At 56.0% G+C, this 17192-nt stretch overlaps 1 protein-coding gene across 1 annotated transcript in view; it reads right to left on the bottom strand.

The window, feature by feature from the left end:
• Positions 1-17192, bottom strand: part of ADARB2 (adenosine deaminase RNA specific B2 (inactive)) — a 356490-nt gene that overhangs the window by 9179 nt on the left and 330119 nt on the right. Inside the window, exon 8 of the mRNA XM_045072338.1 lies at positions 10297-10478. Within this exon, the coding sequence (XP_044928273.1) occupies positions 10297-10478 (182 nt within the window). The remainder of the gene's footprint in view (positions 1-10296; positions 10479-17192) is intronic.

Genomic DNA, 17192 nt, shown 5'->3' with positions numbered 1-17192 from the left:
CGGATCGACTAGTGAGCCGCGGGTGGCCATGAGTGACTGCCGCGCTCACACGCAGGGTCCTGACCCGACCGTCAGCGCGGTCAGCGCACAAGGCCGGGAGGTCATCTCGCAGGACGTCCCCATCGGCCTAACCCCGCAGGGCAGACGGTGCAGGCGGCCGGCACGGGCTCCGTCACTGCGGTCGCGGCGCCGAGCAAGGGGAGCTCCCTCACGATTCACATGCCCACGGGCCAGTCCCGCGGCCCGTTCTCGGAGGGAGAGACGGGCAGGCCTGGGCGCGCGGGAAGCTCCGGCTGCCCGTGTCCGTTTGCCCGCACCTCGGGGTGGCGCTCCTGCTCTGCCCTGCCCCGCCCCACACGCCCGGGTGGGCCTTCAGCGGCTGTTGGAACGCTTCGCTGGGGTCCTTCCAGGCTTGTCAGTCTGTCTTCTGCTCCCTCAGTTTGGCCCGGGGAAGACACTTGTTTCTGCGGAGCCGCGTGCACGCATCTGAGAAAGCTCCTTCGTCGTGTCCTGACTCGTAACTGAGATCCGCCATGCGGGAGCCAAGCCAGGCCTGGTGGCCGGGGGAGGGGCTCGTGCGTCTCGGCTCCGGGTTGAAGACAAGGTGCTTGGGACTCCGGGGAGTTGCCTTCTCTTCCCGGGAAGCCACCTCTGGCCTGCATCGACTTCGCCTCCGTTGGCTGGATGCTGTCCACGGAAGGGAGGCATCAGTTCCCGGGATCGTCCCTCTGGAAGCAGATGTGGAAACCAAGACTCAAGTTCCAGTTCAGGTGCAGAGGCTACTTAGAGTCCGAGACGTCACCTGCTGCCGCCCGCTTGCCTCGTCCTCCTTGAGACGGCGGCACGCCGGCACGTTACCCAGACCCACGCGCAAACACAGTTACCTTCTCGCCCCGAGTCTGCAGCCTCACATACCTCCAGGGGCCGACTGGAAATCTCCGTCCAGAGGAAGACGGGAGCACGTCACCATCCGCCCCGTCCTCGTCCCGGTTCAGGGAAGAGCTGCACGTTCCGAACGCGGAAAGCACAGGCCTGTGTCTGCTGTGCCCCAGGAGGGGAGGAAGGTCATCTTGAGAAATAAACCCTGGGAAGACTCAGCCCTGTGTACCAGCGACCTTGGTTCAAGGTCACAGGGTCTGTTGGCGGCACAGACATTGGACTCGTCGTAATTCTCACCGGGAGCACCTGAGCCCGAGTCTGCAAACCTGCACCTTGACATCCAGGAACGGAACGCGTCACAGTCACGCCAGCCGGCGTGGGTCCCGGGACGCCCGCCCTCGCTGGGTGGTGATGGAGGCCCAGGGTTGCACTTTTTAGTGCGGTTCCTGCCCATGCAGACGTTGTGCTGTGACACGGGAGCCCGGTGTTCGTCTCCTGGGGCCGCTGCAGTGGAGCGTGAACACAGTCTCCGGTTTACAGAAAATCACAGAGTCGACTCCCTGCTCGCTCTGGAGGCCTGTAGGGCAGGTGTTGGCTGGGCTGCGCACTCCTCCATCCTCCGGCCCCCAGCGGCCCCGCTGTTCCTGGCGTGGAGATGCGTCACTTCCACCTCTGCCTCTGTGGCTTCTGCACCCTCTCTTTCCCGCCATCAGCCTCTCTCTTCCACAGATGTGTGTGGGGGGTGTGGGACCCACAGGGCATAGTTCAGGACACCCTCTTCATTTCAGTATCCTTAACTTAATTACATTGATAGGGACCCTTTTTCCAAATACGGTGATTTGCATGTTTCAGGGATTAAGATTTGGTGTCTTGGGCGGCCAGTAGTCTGCCTACACCAGCGTTATTAGTCGTGAGTTTGGAGCTGGCCTCTGAAGCCCGCGTGCTGACCTCTGGCACCACAGTTGGTGGGTGGGGGTTCCCACGGGCCACAGCCACGTACGTGGACATCTCTTTTCGGCCCCTGGCTGGGGAGGGAAGCCTAGCGTGGCTCTGTTTTGGGGATGGTGTGGTTGGCCTCTGTCGGGGAAGATCTCGGTTTGGAAACTTGTTGACAAAGCCCAGGACGGGATGAGAGAAAAGGTGTCCCTGAAAGGTGGTGTGGCCAGGCTCGGACCAGACCCATGGCCGCTCTCACTCAGTGATACTGCAGTACTTGTTCCCACCATCTGGAAGGAAGCCTGATCTTCCCAAACCCCTTCCCCATCAGACCCATCGCTGATAAGGTCTGTGTAGCTCGTCTGTGTGCCACAGCCCACGTGGTCATTCATCATCTTTGCGGTGTTCTAGACACGGTTGGTGTCTCAGAGCGGACGTGTGGGAGACCGAGGTCTGCGCCAGCACGGACACGTGCACTCGGGAGACCGAGGTCTGCGCCAGCACGGACACAGGTACTCTGCTGTTCTGACACACAAGAGTGTCTCCGTGAAGATCGTCCGATGTTTGATTTAGTGACGTAGCGATTGACACGATTGTGTGACTATGGTGAACCTGAAGTAGGTCTTTCCCAACTTCGAGGAGGTACTGCACCTGCTAACGGGGCTGCCATCGCCTTCCCGCTGTGCGATTACTGCCACGGCTGCCACCACGGCCACCGCCACCACCATGACCGTTAGGACCACTCCCACCTGCGGTGCTTCTGTGCCAGACTGGCCATGTTTGCACGGCTCCCGTCACCGCGAGTCCCACCACCACGCCACCCCGACTGGCAGGACAATAGGCCTCGTTTCGCAAAAACCCGCATGCACCTCTTTTTAAAGAGCAGTGTCTAACACATTGTAACATTTCTTTAGATTGCTGGTGGGCCTGAAGTATTCACAATCTAATTCAGTTTCTCCAAATTAAGGCTGCACAGGATATTCAGGAACATGATTTTTATAGGGAGTGAATCAAGTTTGTATCTCAGGGCAACACTGCATTTGATGGTGAGAAATGGACAATTCAATACTGAGTCGTATGGCGGTGTAGATGAGGCCACTGTGTGTTCTGTGTGTGCCAGACAGCACTCGTGTTGTACCTCTCACACACACACCACACATGTACACACATCACATACGCACACACATCGCACATGTACACACACATCACACGCACACACACCACACAACACACGTGCACATCACACATGTACACACACGCCCACACATTGCACACACGTATCACGCACGTGCATATCACATGCACACCACACACATCACATACTTGTACCATCACACACATGCACACGCACGCACTCACACCACATGTGGACACACACCACACACATGTACACGTGAACACACACATGCACACACATTGCACATACATCACACACACACACCACACACAGCTCTGCTGGAAGCGGAGCTAAGGCTATTTTAGCATGGACTTGCAGATTTGGAGTAGCTAACGTAATTCGGCTGTATTAATGTCGTTTTATTCATTTTCATTAGCACGAGCATCATTATAATTGACAGTAATTCTGTAGCTGTTGTCTTCATAGAGCACAGTTCAGGGTGGCTGTGTGACGTGTGCTGCAGTCTGGAGATGGTGTGTGAGGACGGGCTCAGGTCTTTCTGCCGTGAGATGCTTGTTGGGGTCCTGTGGGTCCCTGCAAGCTGGAGGCACACGGTGGGAAGACGGGGCTGAGGCAGCCACCCCACCTCATCTGCCCGGTTGGCGGGGAGTTGGCTGCCGTGGCTGAGAGCTGGTGTCGAGGGCGTGTGTGCGTGCCGTGTGAGGGAAGGCGCTGGGGCACCTGCTTGGGGGGCTGGAGTCGCCTCCTGTAAAGACAGTTTGCCCCACTGATTTTCAGGGACTTCCTTCCTGGAGTCAGTAGGAACGCGGCCTTATCTGTGCATGTAAGTGACAGCAGTTTAAAATGCGTGGGCTCACGGGACAACGCTGAAAGCGGCGAAATTTCCTCTGTGGCAGGGACGAATTTGAATATTTCATTTTAAAACCTGATAGTGAAATGGTTCTTGGTCCCTGTAAAGCTTGTTGTTACTTGGAAAGACGTGGGACGGGGGACTTCGGCAGAATGTGGTCCTCACGCATTAGTGGCTCCGTCTATCTGGGGCTACGTTCCTTATGCCCCAAGAGCACTGTTAACGTCCCCTTCAGTGCGCGTCTGCTGGGTTTGCATTAGCTCTGCTTCTGTCTGCCTGGACGGTTGTCTTGCCCTCATTTTAATTGGTTAGTTTTTATTTTAAAAAAATGTTTATTCATGATTTTAGAGAGAGTGTGTGCACGCGCACAAGAGGGGGAGGGGCGGGAGGGAGATCCCCGGCAGGCTCTGCACCCAGCGTGGAGCCCAACATGGGGCTTGATCCCAGCACCCTGAGAGCACGACCTGAGCCGAAATCAAAAGTCGGACGCTCAGCCGGCTGAGCCGCCCTGGCGCCCCTCGCCCCGCTTGTAAAGGCTGCGTCTCCTGGGTCACGGACTTCAGGTCGCGACGAGCTCGCGGCTGGCATCTCAGAGACACGGCTTTATTGTTTCCAGTCGTCTGAGAGTCGCTGGGGAGTCTGATTTGGACCCTTGGGAGCTGACCTGTTAGTTCCTGACTCCTTTTAAGGTTTTTTCTGTCTTCTTGTCTGGTGACCACTTTCTTGCTGGGAGGACGATTGAAGAACTTCTCGGGCCACTCGGTGCCCCTTAGAGGTGACGACTAGTAACTCTGGTACCTCCTTCCCCACCGCGCCCGCCGCGCTCCTTCTCCTGCTTCCAGGGCACGTTGGAGCTCGGGTCTCCGACCTTCTCGCTGCGTCTCTGGCCTCCCCGTGGGATGCCTACTTTCACGCATCCTCCTGGCTGGGCTGTGGTGCCCAGCTGCTTCGTCAGATATGAGCCGGACGTCGCTGGGAGGTGCCTTCAGCTGTGATGGACGATTCCGTCAGTGGCGTGGAGCAGAGAGGTGACCCTCCACCAGCAGGGGCCTTGTGCGGTCAGTTGACGGCTTCAGGGGCCTTGTGCGGTCAGTGGACGGCTTCAGGGGCCGAGACCACAGCTGCCAGAGAGGAGGGGGTTCTGCTTCCAGACTCGCCCCGGGCACGACGGTGCCATCGTCTCCTGCCAGAATTGCCAGCCTGCCGACGTCAGACCGGTCGCCCCTGCACGCGTGCGAGCCACGTGCTTCAGCCCATCTCCTTCCTGTGAGGAGGGCGACTCTCCCGTGCGGGTTCTGTTCACCGGAGGACCGCGGCTCGTCTACCGTCTTTCTGTTTTGGTGCTGTGCTCAGGGGTTTCTTCAGGGGGATGTTCCGGTTTACTGATTCTCTCCTCAGCTGTGTTTATCTTTAAAATTATTTTAAAAAATATTTTATTTATTTGGAGAGAGAGAGAGAGAGAGAGAGAAAACACACAAGTAGAGGGAGAGGGAGAAGCAGGCTCCCCACTGAGCAGGTGCCCGATGCGGGACTCGATCCCAGTACCCCGGGATCACGACCTGAGCCGAAGGCAGATGCTTCACCGACGGAGCCCCCAGGTGCCCCATTTTCAGCTGTGTTGAATGTGCAACAAACCCTGTCCTCTGTGGGGTGCCTGGGGGCTCCGTCGGTGAAGCCTCTGCCTTCGGCTCAGGTCATGATCCCGGGGTCCTGGGATGGAGTCCCACATGGGGCGCCCTGCTCCACGAGGAGCCTGCTTCTCCCTCTGCCTCTGCTGCTCCCCCTGCTTGTGCGCGTGCTCTCTCTCTCTGTCAAATCAACAAAAATAAAAATAAAATCTTAAAGAAATAAGCCTATTCTCAGTCACACGAATTGTTTCATTTTCCTCTGCAATTCCTACTTGGCTCCGTCCTTCCTTCCTTACACTTCTGTCTCTCCCCTGCGTTTTCCCTGTGGGTTTTTCAGTCTCTGTTTTCGTGGTGAGCAAGGTTGCATAAAGTCTGTGTCCCGGAACGGTGCTCGCCGCCGTCATGGGTCTTCTCCACCGTGTGTCTGCTGGGGTCTGTTAACGCGGCCTTGTCTCGGCCTGTGCCTGCTTGGTTTTTGCCGTGTTTCCAAAGCTTTTGTAGCGTCATCTCGATCCAGCACTTAGTAGGATCATCTCCATGTGAGTCTGGGAACGAAGACCGCTTCAGGCTGCTCTGAGAACCCTCAGGGCCTGCTTATGCGGGGTTCAGACTGGGCCCTAACCTAGTCCCCGTGTGGCAGCCACAGCTGACTCCGTGCTGAACCCCGCAGGCTCTCCCCATGTTCCGGCGCCCTCCTGGCTCCCGCCTGCTCCTGCCCATGCTGTCCTTCCCTCTTCCTGCAGGACTTGGCCCTGACAGCCAAAGCTTGCGTGTGGTCCCTTCTGCGCTTTATTTTTCTACGAAGCATTTTCATTTTGTCTGTGGGTCAGCCTTCCCCACGGGGTTTCGACCATGCTGTTCTCAGCTCTCTTCCCCGTGCGTAATGGCCCCAGGCACATCATCAGCAATCCACGCACATTTGCTGAGTGATTAAATAAGTGCAGGGATTGTGTTGACCAACTCAGTGTTTGCATAAATGAAATGTGTGGACGATGAAAGTATTTTCCCTAAATGGTAAAAATTTCAAGAGCAAATTGATGAAGACTGGTGTTCAAATGCTTTTTTGCAACAGTTCCTTAAAATCATGATAGAAATTAAGTGTAACTTAACTAATATACAAGTATTTTTGAAAGAACTCTTTAGAAAACTAAAAAGGTTTTTCTATAATTTTAAATTGACCATAAACTATATGTCATCTAATTTGCATAGGGAAATCAGTGCTAATCTATGGAAATGTCTTATTAAATATTTCTCTTTTGAATCTAGCATTTTGATCTTCATGCAGAGATATTAGGATTGTCTTTAGATTATTCCAGCAAGATTTATAATGAATTTTTTCTACCAAAAATTCCTTCAAGGGCACAAGAGATTAATTTCCACTTCTAACAACTCCAAGACAAAGGAGCTGCTCGGATGCATTTTTAAGCTCGTGTGTTTTATCCTAAACATTTATGAAAAATTTATAGGTTACCCTGTAACAAGCCTGTGCTTATTTTATTTTTATTTTTTTAAAAAGATTTTATTTCTTTTTCGAGAGAGATATAATGAGAAAGAGCATGAGCAGGCAGTGAGGGCAGAGGGGGAGAGAGAAGCAGGCTCCCCACCGAGCAGAGAGCCTGATGCGGGACTCGATCCCAGGACCCTGCCATCATGACCTGAGCCGAAGGCAGAGGCTTAATGGACCGAGCCCCCAGGCCTCTCCGTGCTCATTTTAATATAAAAATCACGCTGCATTAGTTACCAGCTGCATAAAAACAATCTTTGCTACCACCCCACTGGGTGGTTTTGCCAGATGCCATTAGTGATCATCAACCTCAGGAATTTCTCCTGAATTCGGGCGGCTTGGCTCCGTCTCGGGCTCTGCAGTTCACTGTGACAGGACTTTGGAGAAGGGAACTCACAGAAACGTGGGCACACGCGGCGACAGGCCGCCTCCTCCATCCCATGCACCACCCCTCCCGGAGGGTCTCGAGTGTAGTGGGGGGTGTCGGGTGGGGTTTGCGGACTGCTGCTGGCGGACGTTTCGGTGAACCATTGCTTGAGGCACATGGAGTGTGACGAGGCTCTGACCCCCCAGCGGCCTGTTCCTACTCCTTCGGGAAGATGCGTGCCGGGGCGGAGGCAGCCGGTGCCCTGCTGGTCACCGTCCCGTAGTTCCCATCATGTGCACGCCACCAGGGGCCGGGACAGCTCAGGGCCGGGACACGGATTCCCTGGGTTCGGCTCTTGGCTTCTGTGTTCGTCGCCGGATCTTGCCATGGGCAGCGAAGTTGTGTCTTCGGTGCGACGACAACTGCTCGACGGAGCACCCGTGCACGCCACGTGCCGCCGGCGGGAACAGAGCTTGCGTCCCCCACATCTCTCCTTGTCCTGGTGCGGAAACAGGAGACTTACCTCGAGGCTGGACGTGCAGACGAACCACCCTGTGCCCAGCACGACAGCCTCGAAGTCACTTTCTACGTCACGTAATGTTTTCCTCAAAAGACGAGTATTCCGAGCCTACGTTCTTACGAATTCTCACCACCGCCTCGTCCTCCTCGTGTCGCGTGTGGGATTGAATGTGCTGAGAAAGACCGGAGGCGAGTCCCTTTAGGGGAGCCGTGCTCCTCCGGTGACATGGGGCGCTGAAGGGTCGGGGCGTGGCTGCCAGGGTGTGGTGTCCATCCTCACAGTCTTCCCAGAAGGCTGGCAGACCCTCCGGCGGACATCAGTGCGTACCCCACCCTGTGTCCGTGGGGGACCCTTCTCAGCTCGGCTGCTTCCTGTGGCCCCGGAGCCGGCGGGGCCCCCGCTCGGTGGCGGGGCTGGTTCCGCGAGCACGCGGGCTGCACCTTCTCAGGTGGTTCTGCAAACGGACCTCGAGGGCGTCTCCAGACAGCGCTCACGGGCGTGTGTGAACCTGCTCCTCGTTTTCCTCCTTACGCGCCATCGCGCGGTCTCCCTTGTGTGCGAAGGATCCGACGGTTTCCTTCCTGCATCCGCACAACGGCTGTCTGAGGGCCCCCGAGGGCCGAGCAGTCGCTGCCGCCGAGAGCGTGCCGTGGGGGGACGCCGTGGCTTCGGGTCATTGGCATCTCTCCAGCGACGAAAGCGCTGTTGTCAGTGTGGGCCGAAGTGTCCAGTCAGGTGGTCCTGGCTGTAGGTAGGGCTGAGTGTCCCCTGAGGCGGGGGCGGGGGGTTCACACGGGGGCTTTGCTTTTAGCTGTGCCGCTCAACGACTTCAGGTGACCTGAATTCCTCTAGCGGAGCTTTTTTTTTTTTTTTTTTAAACTTTAAATTCACTGCTTTTTGCTTGTAATTCAGAATTCCTGTTTTTATTTGTGTTCACGTGTTCCCAGTTGAACACACGACTTTGGAACAGCTTTGCTGGAAGGGACGGCCAGGCAGGCGTGCGTGGGGCCCGGGGGCCGGATGGCAGCAGCCCCTTGTGGGACAGGCGCCTCCTTGGAGCACACGGGGTCCCTGCGGGTTTGCTGTGGAGACTGAAGGAGGTCTTCGAGGTCTGTGGGGACCCAAGCTGGGGACATCCATCCGCACGAACCGACTGGGACATTGGGGTCCGCTCCAGGCTTGCGCTGGCTGCCGAGCCAAAAGAAGGGAGTGTTCTTGGGGTGCCCGGGGTCAGTCAGTAAAGCGTCTGCCCTCGGCTCAGGTCATGGTCTCGGGGTCCTGGGATCGAGCCCCGCATCGGGCTCCCTGCTCGGAGGAGAGCCTGCTTCCCCCTCTCCCGCTCTCCTGCGTCTTCTCTCTCACTGTGTCTCTCAAATAAATAAAATCGTTTTAAAATGTAGTATTCTTTGCCATTTTGAGAAAAAAAAAAAAAGAAAGGAAAATGGAAGAGGTTGAAACTGATCCAAAGTAATATTTTATCAGAATCCCTAACACGACCAACTGTTTAGAAAGTAAATGTGATCCTAGACTTAGAGTTTGAGGCGAGTTTGTGTGGCTCCTGACGCCTGACGGCTGGTGGAGTCCCAGGGCCTCAGCTGGGGCCTGTCCCGCGCCGCCCGGACGCCGCCGCCCCTTCTCAGCTGGTGTCATTCTGCGTGGTGGCTCCGCGGGAGTGGCGGTGCGGACCCCCGGTCCGTGGTGCTGCAGGCCAGGGACGTGGCGCGCCGAGACGACTTAGCCGCATCCTCGAGCCGAGTTCCGGTCCCTGCTGCACGCGCGGTTTCCTCCGGCCTCTGGGGAGGCTGGTTCTCAGGCACCGGGAGAGCGTCTGTGACTGTGAGGTGGACAGCGGCCGCCATCCGCGGTCCCCTCCGGAACACCGAGTCAGTGTGAACGCGATGGGCTCCACAGTGCTCGCCGGCCGTGGGACGCGACCCTCACGCCGGCTGTGTGCTGGGCGGCCGGGGTTGGCCGTCCCCGTCTTGCAGCGGGGACCCTGAGGCTCCGGGGGTCCGGGGCTGCGCACATGGCCAGTGCGGGAGGCTACGGGCGGGCCGGCTTTGTGCCTGCGCGTGTCCGTGCTGCTCCCTACATGTGCCTCCTGGACGCCTCGTGTGAGGACGGCACTCGGGCCGCGAGCCCTGCAAATCCCCGCTTCCAACCCCCCTGCCCTCTGTCAGAGACGCCTCCCGCGAGCGAAGCCGGTCGGGTAAGTCATCCTGGTGGACACGCGTGGGGCGGTGACACCATGATGTGGTCGAGGGTGTGTCCCAGGCTGCTCCCCCCTCCCAGTGCCCGGTCCTCCGTTCGGGAGGCACGGCAGCCCCCCTTACAGGCTTATGTTCCTGCCCTTTTGCTGGCTACGTCCTAAGTAGCCGGTGGCCGACCCGGTAACAGCGGCCTGAGTTAGGACACGTGGGGCCGGCCGGCGGGAGGGCACGAGTCCCGTGTCTACGGGGACAGAGCTTTCTTACCGCTGAGGAGGGGCCGGTTGTGCCGGTAGGAGGTGGGCAGCTGGCCGACGTCCTCGGTGCGGTGGCTCATGACCCGGGAGAGGTGACCCGTGTGGCGCAGGCTGCCCACAATGATGCTGTGCAGGTACACGGGCTCGATGAAGTGGCAGAGCAGCGCGCCCTGCAGGCCCAGCACGTTCCACCTGCGGGGAGAGGGCGTCAGCGTGGGCACCGGGGCGGCGGGGCCCCTCCTTCCCCACCTGCGGGGCTGGCTGAGTGCCCCCCACCCCGCCTGCCCGCCCCTCCCCCCGCCGGCCTGTCCCTCCCCCTGCTGGCCTGCCGTACCCCGCCTGCCCTCCCCCCACATGATCCTGGTGCCCCGTCCACGCTGAGGCCGGAGGTCCTGTGGCCGCGCCTGACCCAGTAGAGTGGTCGGGGCTGCTCTTGGCCACGCACGCGGCTGGCGGGGCTCTGGCTTTGATCATGACGCGAGTTTTTAGACGGCAGGGAAGCCCTACATCCTCTGAGCGACTCGAAACTTAAAAAAAAAAAAAAAAAGACATTCTGTCCCCAAAGTGAATCTGAATTTTTCGTGAGGTTAGCGGGCGGATATCAGAAATGGAGTTTATTTATTTCCGTTTTGGGCAAAATAGCTTCTTCTCCTTTTGTCCTCAGCAGTCAAAGGACCCGTTGTGTCGTTACATGACATTAATAAACGGCCGTGTTTTGCTCCGAGGAGGATGTTGATTTTCGAAGCCCAGACCAGACAGGAAGGACAAGGCCGTCCTTCTCTGAGATAAATGCAGCCCTGGGCAAGCGCTTTTGCTTCTGCAAGCAAAGATGACAGCAGCATTTTGAGATTTTTTTCCCCCTAAACTTGGGTAATACAAGGTGACACGCATCTGTTTGAGGCAGCATTTCGTGGTTTCCGCTGTAAATAACGTGTCTAAAACCCAGCCCCCACCAGCGGCAAACACTATGCAGCTAATTTCTTACATCATCATTCTTTTCATTAATTAACATTTCTCCGCTATTAGAGCAATTATTGTGGTGCCTCCATGCCGTACATTTCTTTTCTTGATTAATAAGGAGTCATTATATTTCCCTTTCCCGAAGCAGTCAATTAACGCAGAATCTTTTCCATTAATTACCGAACGGTTAAAACCAGCATGCCCTACCTGGAGAGCAATCTGCTCCCGGAACCTGTGACACCAATTGCTTTAAAAAGTTCTCTTTAAATTTTATTCCAAAAACACAAGCAATTTAGCCAGCGATATTAATTTGCCTCCAAAGCATTGTGGTGAACGAGAGCCATGTTTTAATCTCATGCAAGAGGAGGCAGCCATCTGGCGGGCGAGGGCCGGGAGAGCGAGTCTCCACTCTCCCCACAAACGCGGTCATTAAAGTAATGTGTTCATCTACATAAAACTCAAATGGAATATAAAAGGTAATATTTATATACAAACAATTTAGTCCTACCATTTGAACAGTCATTGGTTTTATGAAACATTTACTTTAGTCTATCAGATTTGCATAACTTCACTTAAAAAATAATCGTGGTCATTTCTGTAAGTCACATCCTTTCTTTCGGAAGGACTGAAATGGCTGTTCACACACACACGCGCGTGCACGCACGCACACACACGCAAACACACACACATGCGCGATTTCACCAAAGCGGGTGTCCGTGAGTTTCGGAGGAGCAGACTTTCCGAAAGCAACACGAGGTCTTCTCGCTGACCGTCGGACCCGTCACTTGGCGACACGCCGCCGCCCGGACTCCCGCTCTGACAGGCCAGCCGGCGTGGCCGGGGGGCTGCCTCACTTCTCATGGATAAAGTACAGAATTTCAACAAATTCATGGATAGGAGGGTATTTTGGTTTGTTTTTTGTTTTGTTTTGTTTTTGCTATGCGCGCTTTCCGTGGAAGGAACACTGCTGTTTCGGAGCAGTGACTGAGGGACTGGGATCCTTCCCTTAAGTCTGAGACCAGTATTTGCAGGCAGTGCCGGCGAAGTGAGGAGAATCCAACAAAGTCACTTCAGCTAGTGTTTTAGTTTCCTCCTTTTTGGATTTGCAGAAGCGGGAAAGTATGCCAAGAAGAGGAGGAGCAAGGTTAGCAGGAGGTAGGTCTCTTCGGCTGTGCGAGGTTTCGGTCTTTACACTTTGTTCCCCAGCCCCGCAGAGGCTTTCTTGTGTTTGCACGTGTGGCTGCACACGGCTCCCGCAGAGAAAGTGGCCGAGGCAGTCAGTCCGCAGGCACGATGCTAGGCTACCGGTGGTGGCCAAGGGTTCTGCGGTGCAGGCAGCCCACGTGTGTCCTGGCTCCGATTACGAGAGAAACGTGATTCAAAGCAGAGAAATGGACATTTCCCCCATCGATAACAAAGCACGTGCCTGAAGCATGGCAATAAATGGGTATTCTTGAGCAATAAAATGAGTATTCCCAGAAGAGACAGTGCCGTCCTGTAGACCATCGGGTGCTGGCTTTGAGCAGAGTGTCTGGAGCGTAATCGGGGTGCTCCTGATTCTGCAGGATTGTCTAAAAACAAGTAACTTCCATATCTGGCTTCGTCTTGATAACCTTTAAAACAAAGAGAAAGTCTGCCTCCTCCTCGCCTGCTGCAGGAGTTTGAACTCACTCCACTAACGTGATTGGGAAAACCAAATGTCTTCCTCAACAAAAACAGTGAATACCGTTATGCTGAAAATAAATACAAAAATAAATTAAAAAAAAAAAGAAAGGGACTCTTCAGCGTTCCGGATTGAAGAAAACACTGCGCCTTTTGTTCAAGCAGCGGATATTTCTGCAGTGTTGACAGAGAAAAAAAAAAATCCCATGTCTGGTTTTCGATATAGATAATCCGCAATAAATGTGTTTCCACCTGTTTGTCAGTCACAGAAGTACCAGAGACGTGCAGGGGATGGAGAGAAGACCTGCCGCCCTTTAACCGAGCGATGCTCGCTCCTTGCGCAGTTTGGATCTTGGCCTCTAAGACTCAGCAGGGACAGTCACAGGGATGAGCCCTACCCCAGAGGGTCACCACCCGCGCGCCCTGGCCCGTAAGACAGGGGACTGGGGTTCCTGTCACGTGCTTCGGACAGTTGGGGTTCTTGCCTGTTTCTGTACCTCCTTGCCGTGGTCCTCCAGGGTGGTGTAACTCCCCTAAATTACAGGGACGTCTACGGCACCGTCTTCGGGTACGATCAGAACAGACGCTTACTTGGCGTGAGACAGAAACGTCGATCAACGGAACGGAACAGAGCCCGGAACCGGTCCGCGGCAGAGGACCTGAGGACGCGCACCGGGCCGAGGGCGGAGGCGGTCTCGCCAGCGCGTGGGGCCGGGAAAAGCGGCCGGACCCGCAGCGGAATGAGGCTGGACCTCTTCTCCCACCACACCCGAAGCAAACGCCAGGCGGATTAAAGACGTGAATGTAAGAGTGGCAGCTGGGAGGAGTCTTGAAGGAATTGTCCGAAGTGAATGAGTCAGAGAGAAAGACAGGTACTGCGCGATCTCACTTGTCCATGAAATTCAGAAAAGCCGAACTCGCAGAAGCAGAGTGAAGTGGTGGTTGCCGGGGGCTGAAGGCCGTGCGGGAAGGAGGGAGACGTTGGTCAAAGCGCGAACTCTCAGAAGAGAGATCAGTTTGGGGATCGAATTATAGCGCGGAGACTGTGTTTAGTAAGACCGTATTATATACTTGAGATTACAAAGAATAGATCCCGAAGGTTCTTGCCACAAAAGGGAAGTGGTAACGGCAAGGTGCTGGCGTGTTAGCCAAAGCTTCGGTGGCGACTGTGTCCCCGTGTGTGAACGCATCAAGGGCACTGTCTATGCCTTAAACTCCCGTAATACTGTGTCAGTCACATCTCCGTGAAGCGGGGGTGGGGTTACGTACTTGCTTCGCGTTTTTCCTCATCCATAGGACAGCTTGCCCGTCATCTGAATGTACAGCCACACCCGGCTGGGAAGAACCCCCAGACTTTGCTCCACTCGTGAAGTCCAGGTTGGGGCAGGAGGCATGAGGGAGACGCAGCCCTCCCTGTTCTGCCGGAATGACCGCAGCGTTGCAGACGGGTGGTTTCCAGCTTTGGTGCGCGCTGGGCTCATGTCGGGGGCTCCGAGACTCCCTTGGTGCCAGGTGCCCCCACACTCGGACATCATGGGGCCGGGGTGCAGACCAGGCATCCGCCTTGCCGGTGCCCGATGCCACAGTGATTCTGACGCATGACAGGCCGAGACCCTTCTGCGGCCAGGCGGTCGGCACAGACGTTGGAGTCAAAAGCACATGGATGGAACTAGAGCGTATCATGCTTAGCAAAATAAGTCAAGCGGAGAAAGACAACTATCATATGATCTCCCTGATATGAGGAAGTGGTGATGCAACATGGGGGGTTAAGTGGGTACGAGAAGAATAAATGAAAGAAGATGGGATTGGGAGGGAGAAAAACCATAAGTGACTCTTAATCTCACAAAACAAACTGAGGGTTGCTGGGGGGAGGGGGTTTGGGAGAAGGGGGTGGGATTATGGACATTGGGGAGGGTATGTGATTTGGTGAGTGCTGTGAAGTGTGTAAACCTGGTGATTCACAGACCTGTACCCCTGGGGATAAAAATATATGTTTATAAAAAATAAAAAATTATATTAAAAAAAAAAAAAAGCTCAGGGCAAATCCCAGGTGTGACTTCCGTGAGCTGCATTCCTGTGACCACTTTGCTTGCTACGCTGGACGACAGCCTACAGCAGCGGTCCTTGAAGTGTGGGGTCTGGACGGGCTGTATGTGCATCACCGGGGACTTGAGAGAAATGCACACTCTGGGCCCCACCTCAGACCGACGGACTCAGAAGCTCAGGGCTGGCAGAGCGAGCTTCAGCGAGCCTTCCAGGGGGTTCTCCGGCTGCTACGCTTAGAATGCTGGGTCCTGTGCCGAGTGCATGGTCATAACGTAGTGTCTGCTTCTCAGTCATTTCAGAGTCTGCAGGAGAGGACTTACTCCCTCCCAGTCTGGGCGTCGGTACCTGCCCCCCGGGCCCCAGTCAAAACCTTCCTCTCCCGCCCCTCGACGAGGCGGGTGATCCTGCGGCACTCGTGCGCAAGTGGCCCATCCCGTTCCCGTCTGCTGGTGCGGACTTTCCCAGCAAAAGGGAAGGGCCAGACCAGGAACTCCTCCACTCAGGGACGTCACCGCTGGGGATCCGCAGGCCACAGGTGTGAGCACAGTCGCGAGAGAATTGTTGGCTGTTGCAAAGCAAACAAAGCAAAACGAAAGGCCTGGAATCATCTAACGGCTTCTTAGTAGGGGCTGTTAGATAATTACCGTCCGTTCCCGGAGGAGTTTGGATATGGCCGCCCGCAGCTCACCTGCCGGCCAGGGACACGGTCACCGCCTTCTGTCCACGCTGCCCTCTGTCCTCACTGCTCTCCGGCCGGCCCCCTCTGCTTACTCCCTCAGACGCCGTGAACTGGTCGAGTTAGGGAACTCACCATTTCCGTGGAAACCACACGTGTTGTCCTCCTGCTCTCGCTCACGCTACCATGTTCTTCTGGATTCCAGCCAAGCAGTCCAGGAAGGGGACTCAGCCCACAGCCTGGCTGAGCTCCTAGGTGCCCGTCAACCCCAGCTGGCCAGCCGTGTGAGCGTTCCGTATGGAGAGTGGCCCCTGACCCCAGGGGCTGCCCGTGCGGATGCTGTCCGATCAAGTCCCCTGCACATGGAAGGTTTGCCTGCAGAGTGCGTGGTGTGTTTCAGGCCCCTCTGTTTTGGGATGGTTGTTACAGATAGTGGACACCTGTCTGCTCTGAGGTGACCTCTGGCTACCAGTAGGTCCTCAGGATGTCTGTGTGTGTCATGGCGCTCAGAGTCCCCTGGACATCAGCAGTGACGGCAGAAGCTGGGGATACAGGTGTCCTGGTGGTCGGGCTTGGGTCAGGATGATGTCCTGCCACTTTGGGTTATTTTCAGCTGAAAGAAATTACTTCTGCTTACACACTGTCTCATGTCTGTTTTGCAGAAACCTACCTGGGCCACGTCCTCTCTCGACCCAACATTTCTGTCTGCAGCTGCCCGACAGACTGAGTGTGAGCAGTCTGGCCAGACGGAGAGCAGCACGGTGACTTGGTTTTTCCAACCAGACTGTCTCTCTGTTCTCCGTGCCAGCACGTGCGCGTCCTGCATGTGGGGTTTCCAGGATGCGTGGGGTTTCCGGTGCTGATTGAGCCACGGGCCGGTGTCCCCATGGCCAGCTCCAGGCTCCGGCTGGCTCTCAGAGCTCTGGGCCCCATGGCCCTCCTGAGACGGGCTGTATTCGGCCCCTGGTTCCTGGAGGACAAGTGTAACTCTATTACTCTAGGGAGCCCCTTTTGTTCCTTTTGTGGAGATGGAACCGGAAGGTGAAGCTCTGGCTACTGTGTGTGCACCACGAGCTCCTTCTGCCCAGACCTGCGCTCGAGGCTATTTCTTTTCAAGTCCCCAGACACGGTCTCCCTCCCCTCGGTCCCAGCATCAGGACCCCGCCACGTCCTGCTGGCGCTGTACCGTGCATGAGATGTCCGTGGCCTTGACTCACATGGTTGCTTCACTGACCCCTTTGCTTTCCTTGGACCAAGGTCTTGTCTCCTGTGGGGCCAACCAGATTTCCAGATGGTTTTGCAGAAACTGAACTTCCCAGCCGTTTGCAGAGTCCGGGGTGGGGTGGGGTGGAGCCGTGCAGATCCGTGTTGCTTTAGGTACAAGAGATGAGGCGCCAGATAGGCGGTGTTTGTACTGGGAGCGTGTTCCTGACGTTGCCGCTGGAGCTTCTGTAAGACTGGGTGCGGGCAGACTGCCACCACGTCTTTGGTGCCGGAAGCGTAGCAGGGCTGTTGAACCGGGCATCCTGGGGCGGGTGTTTGGGAGGACGTCTTTTAAAAGG

The sequence above is a fragment of the Mustela putorius genome, unplaced genomic scaffold, assembly GCF_011764305.1.
Source record: "Mustela putorius furo isolate JIRA1106 unplaced genomic scaffold, ASM1176430v1.1 tig00004033_pilon_pilon_pilon, whole genome shotgun sequence".
In the NCBI taxonomy this organism is placed as follows: Eukaryota; Metazoa; Chordata; class Mammalia; order Carnivora; family Mustelidae; genus Mustela; species Mustela putorius.
This window is presented reverse-complemented; position numbering and strand designations above follow the sequence as displayed.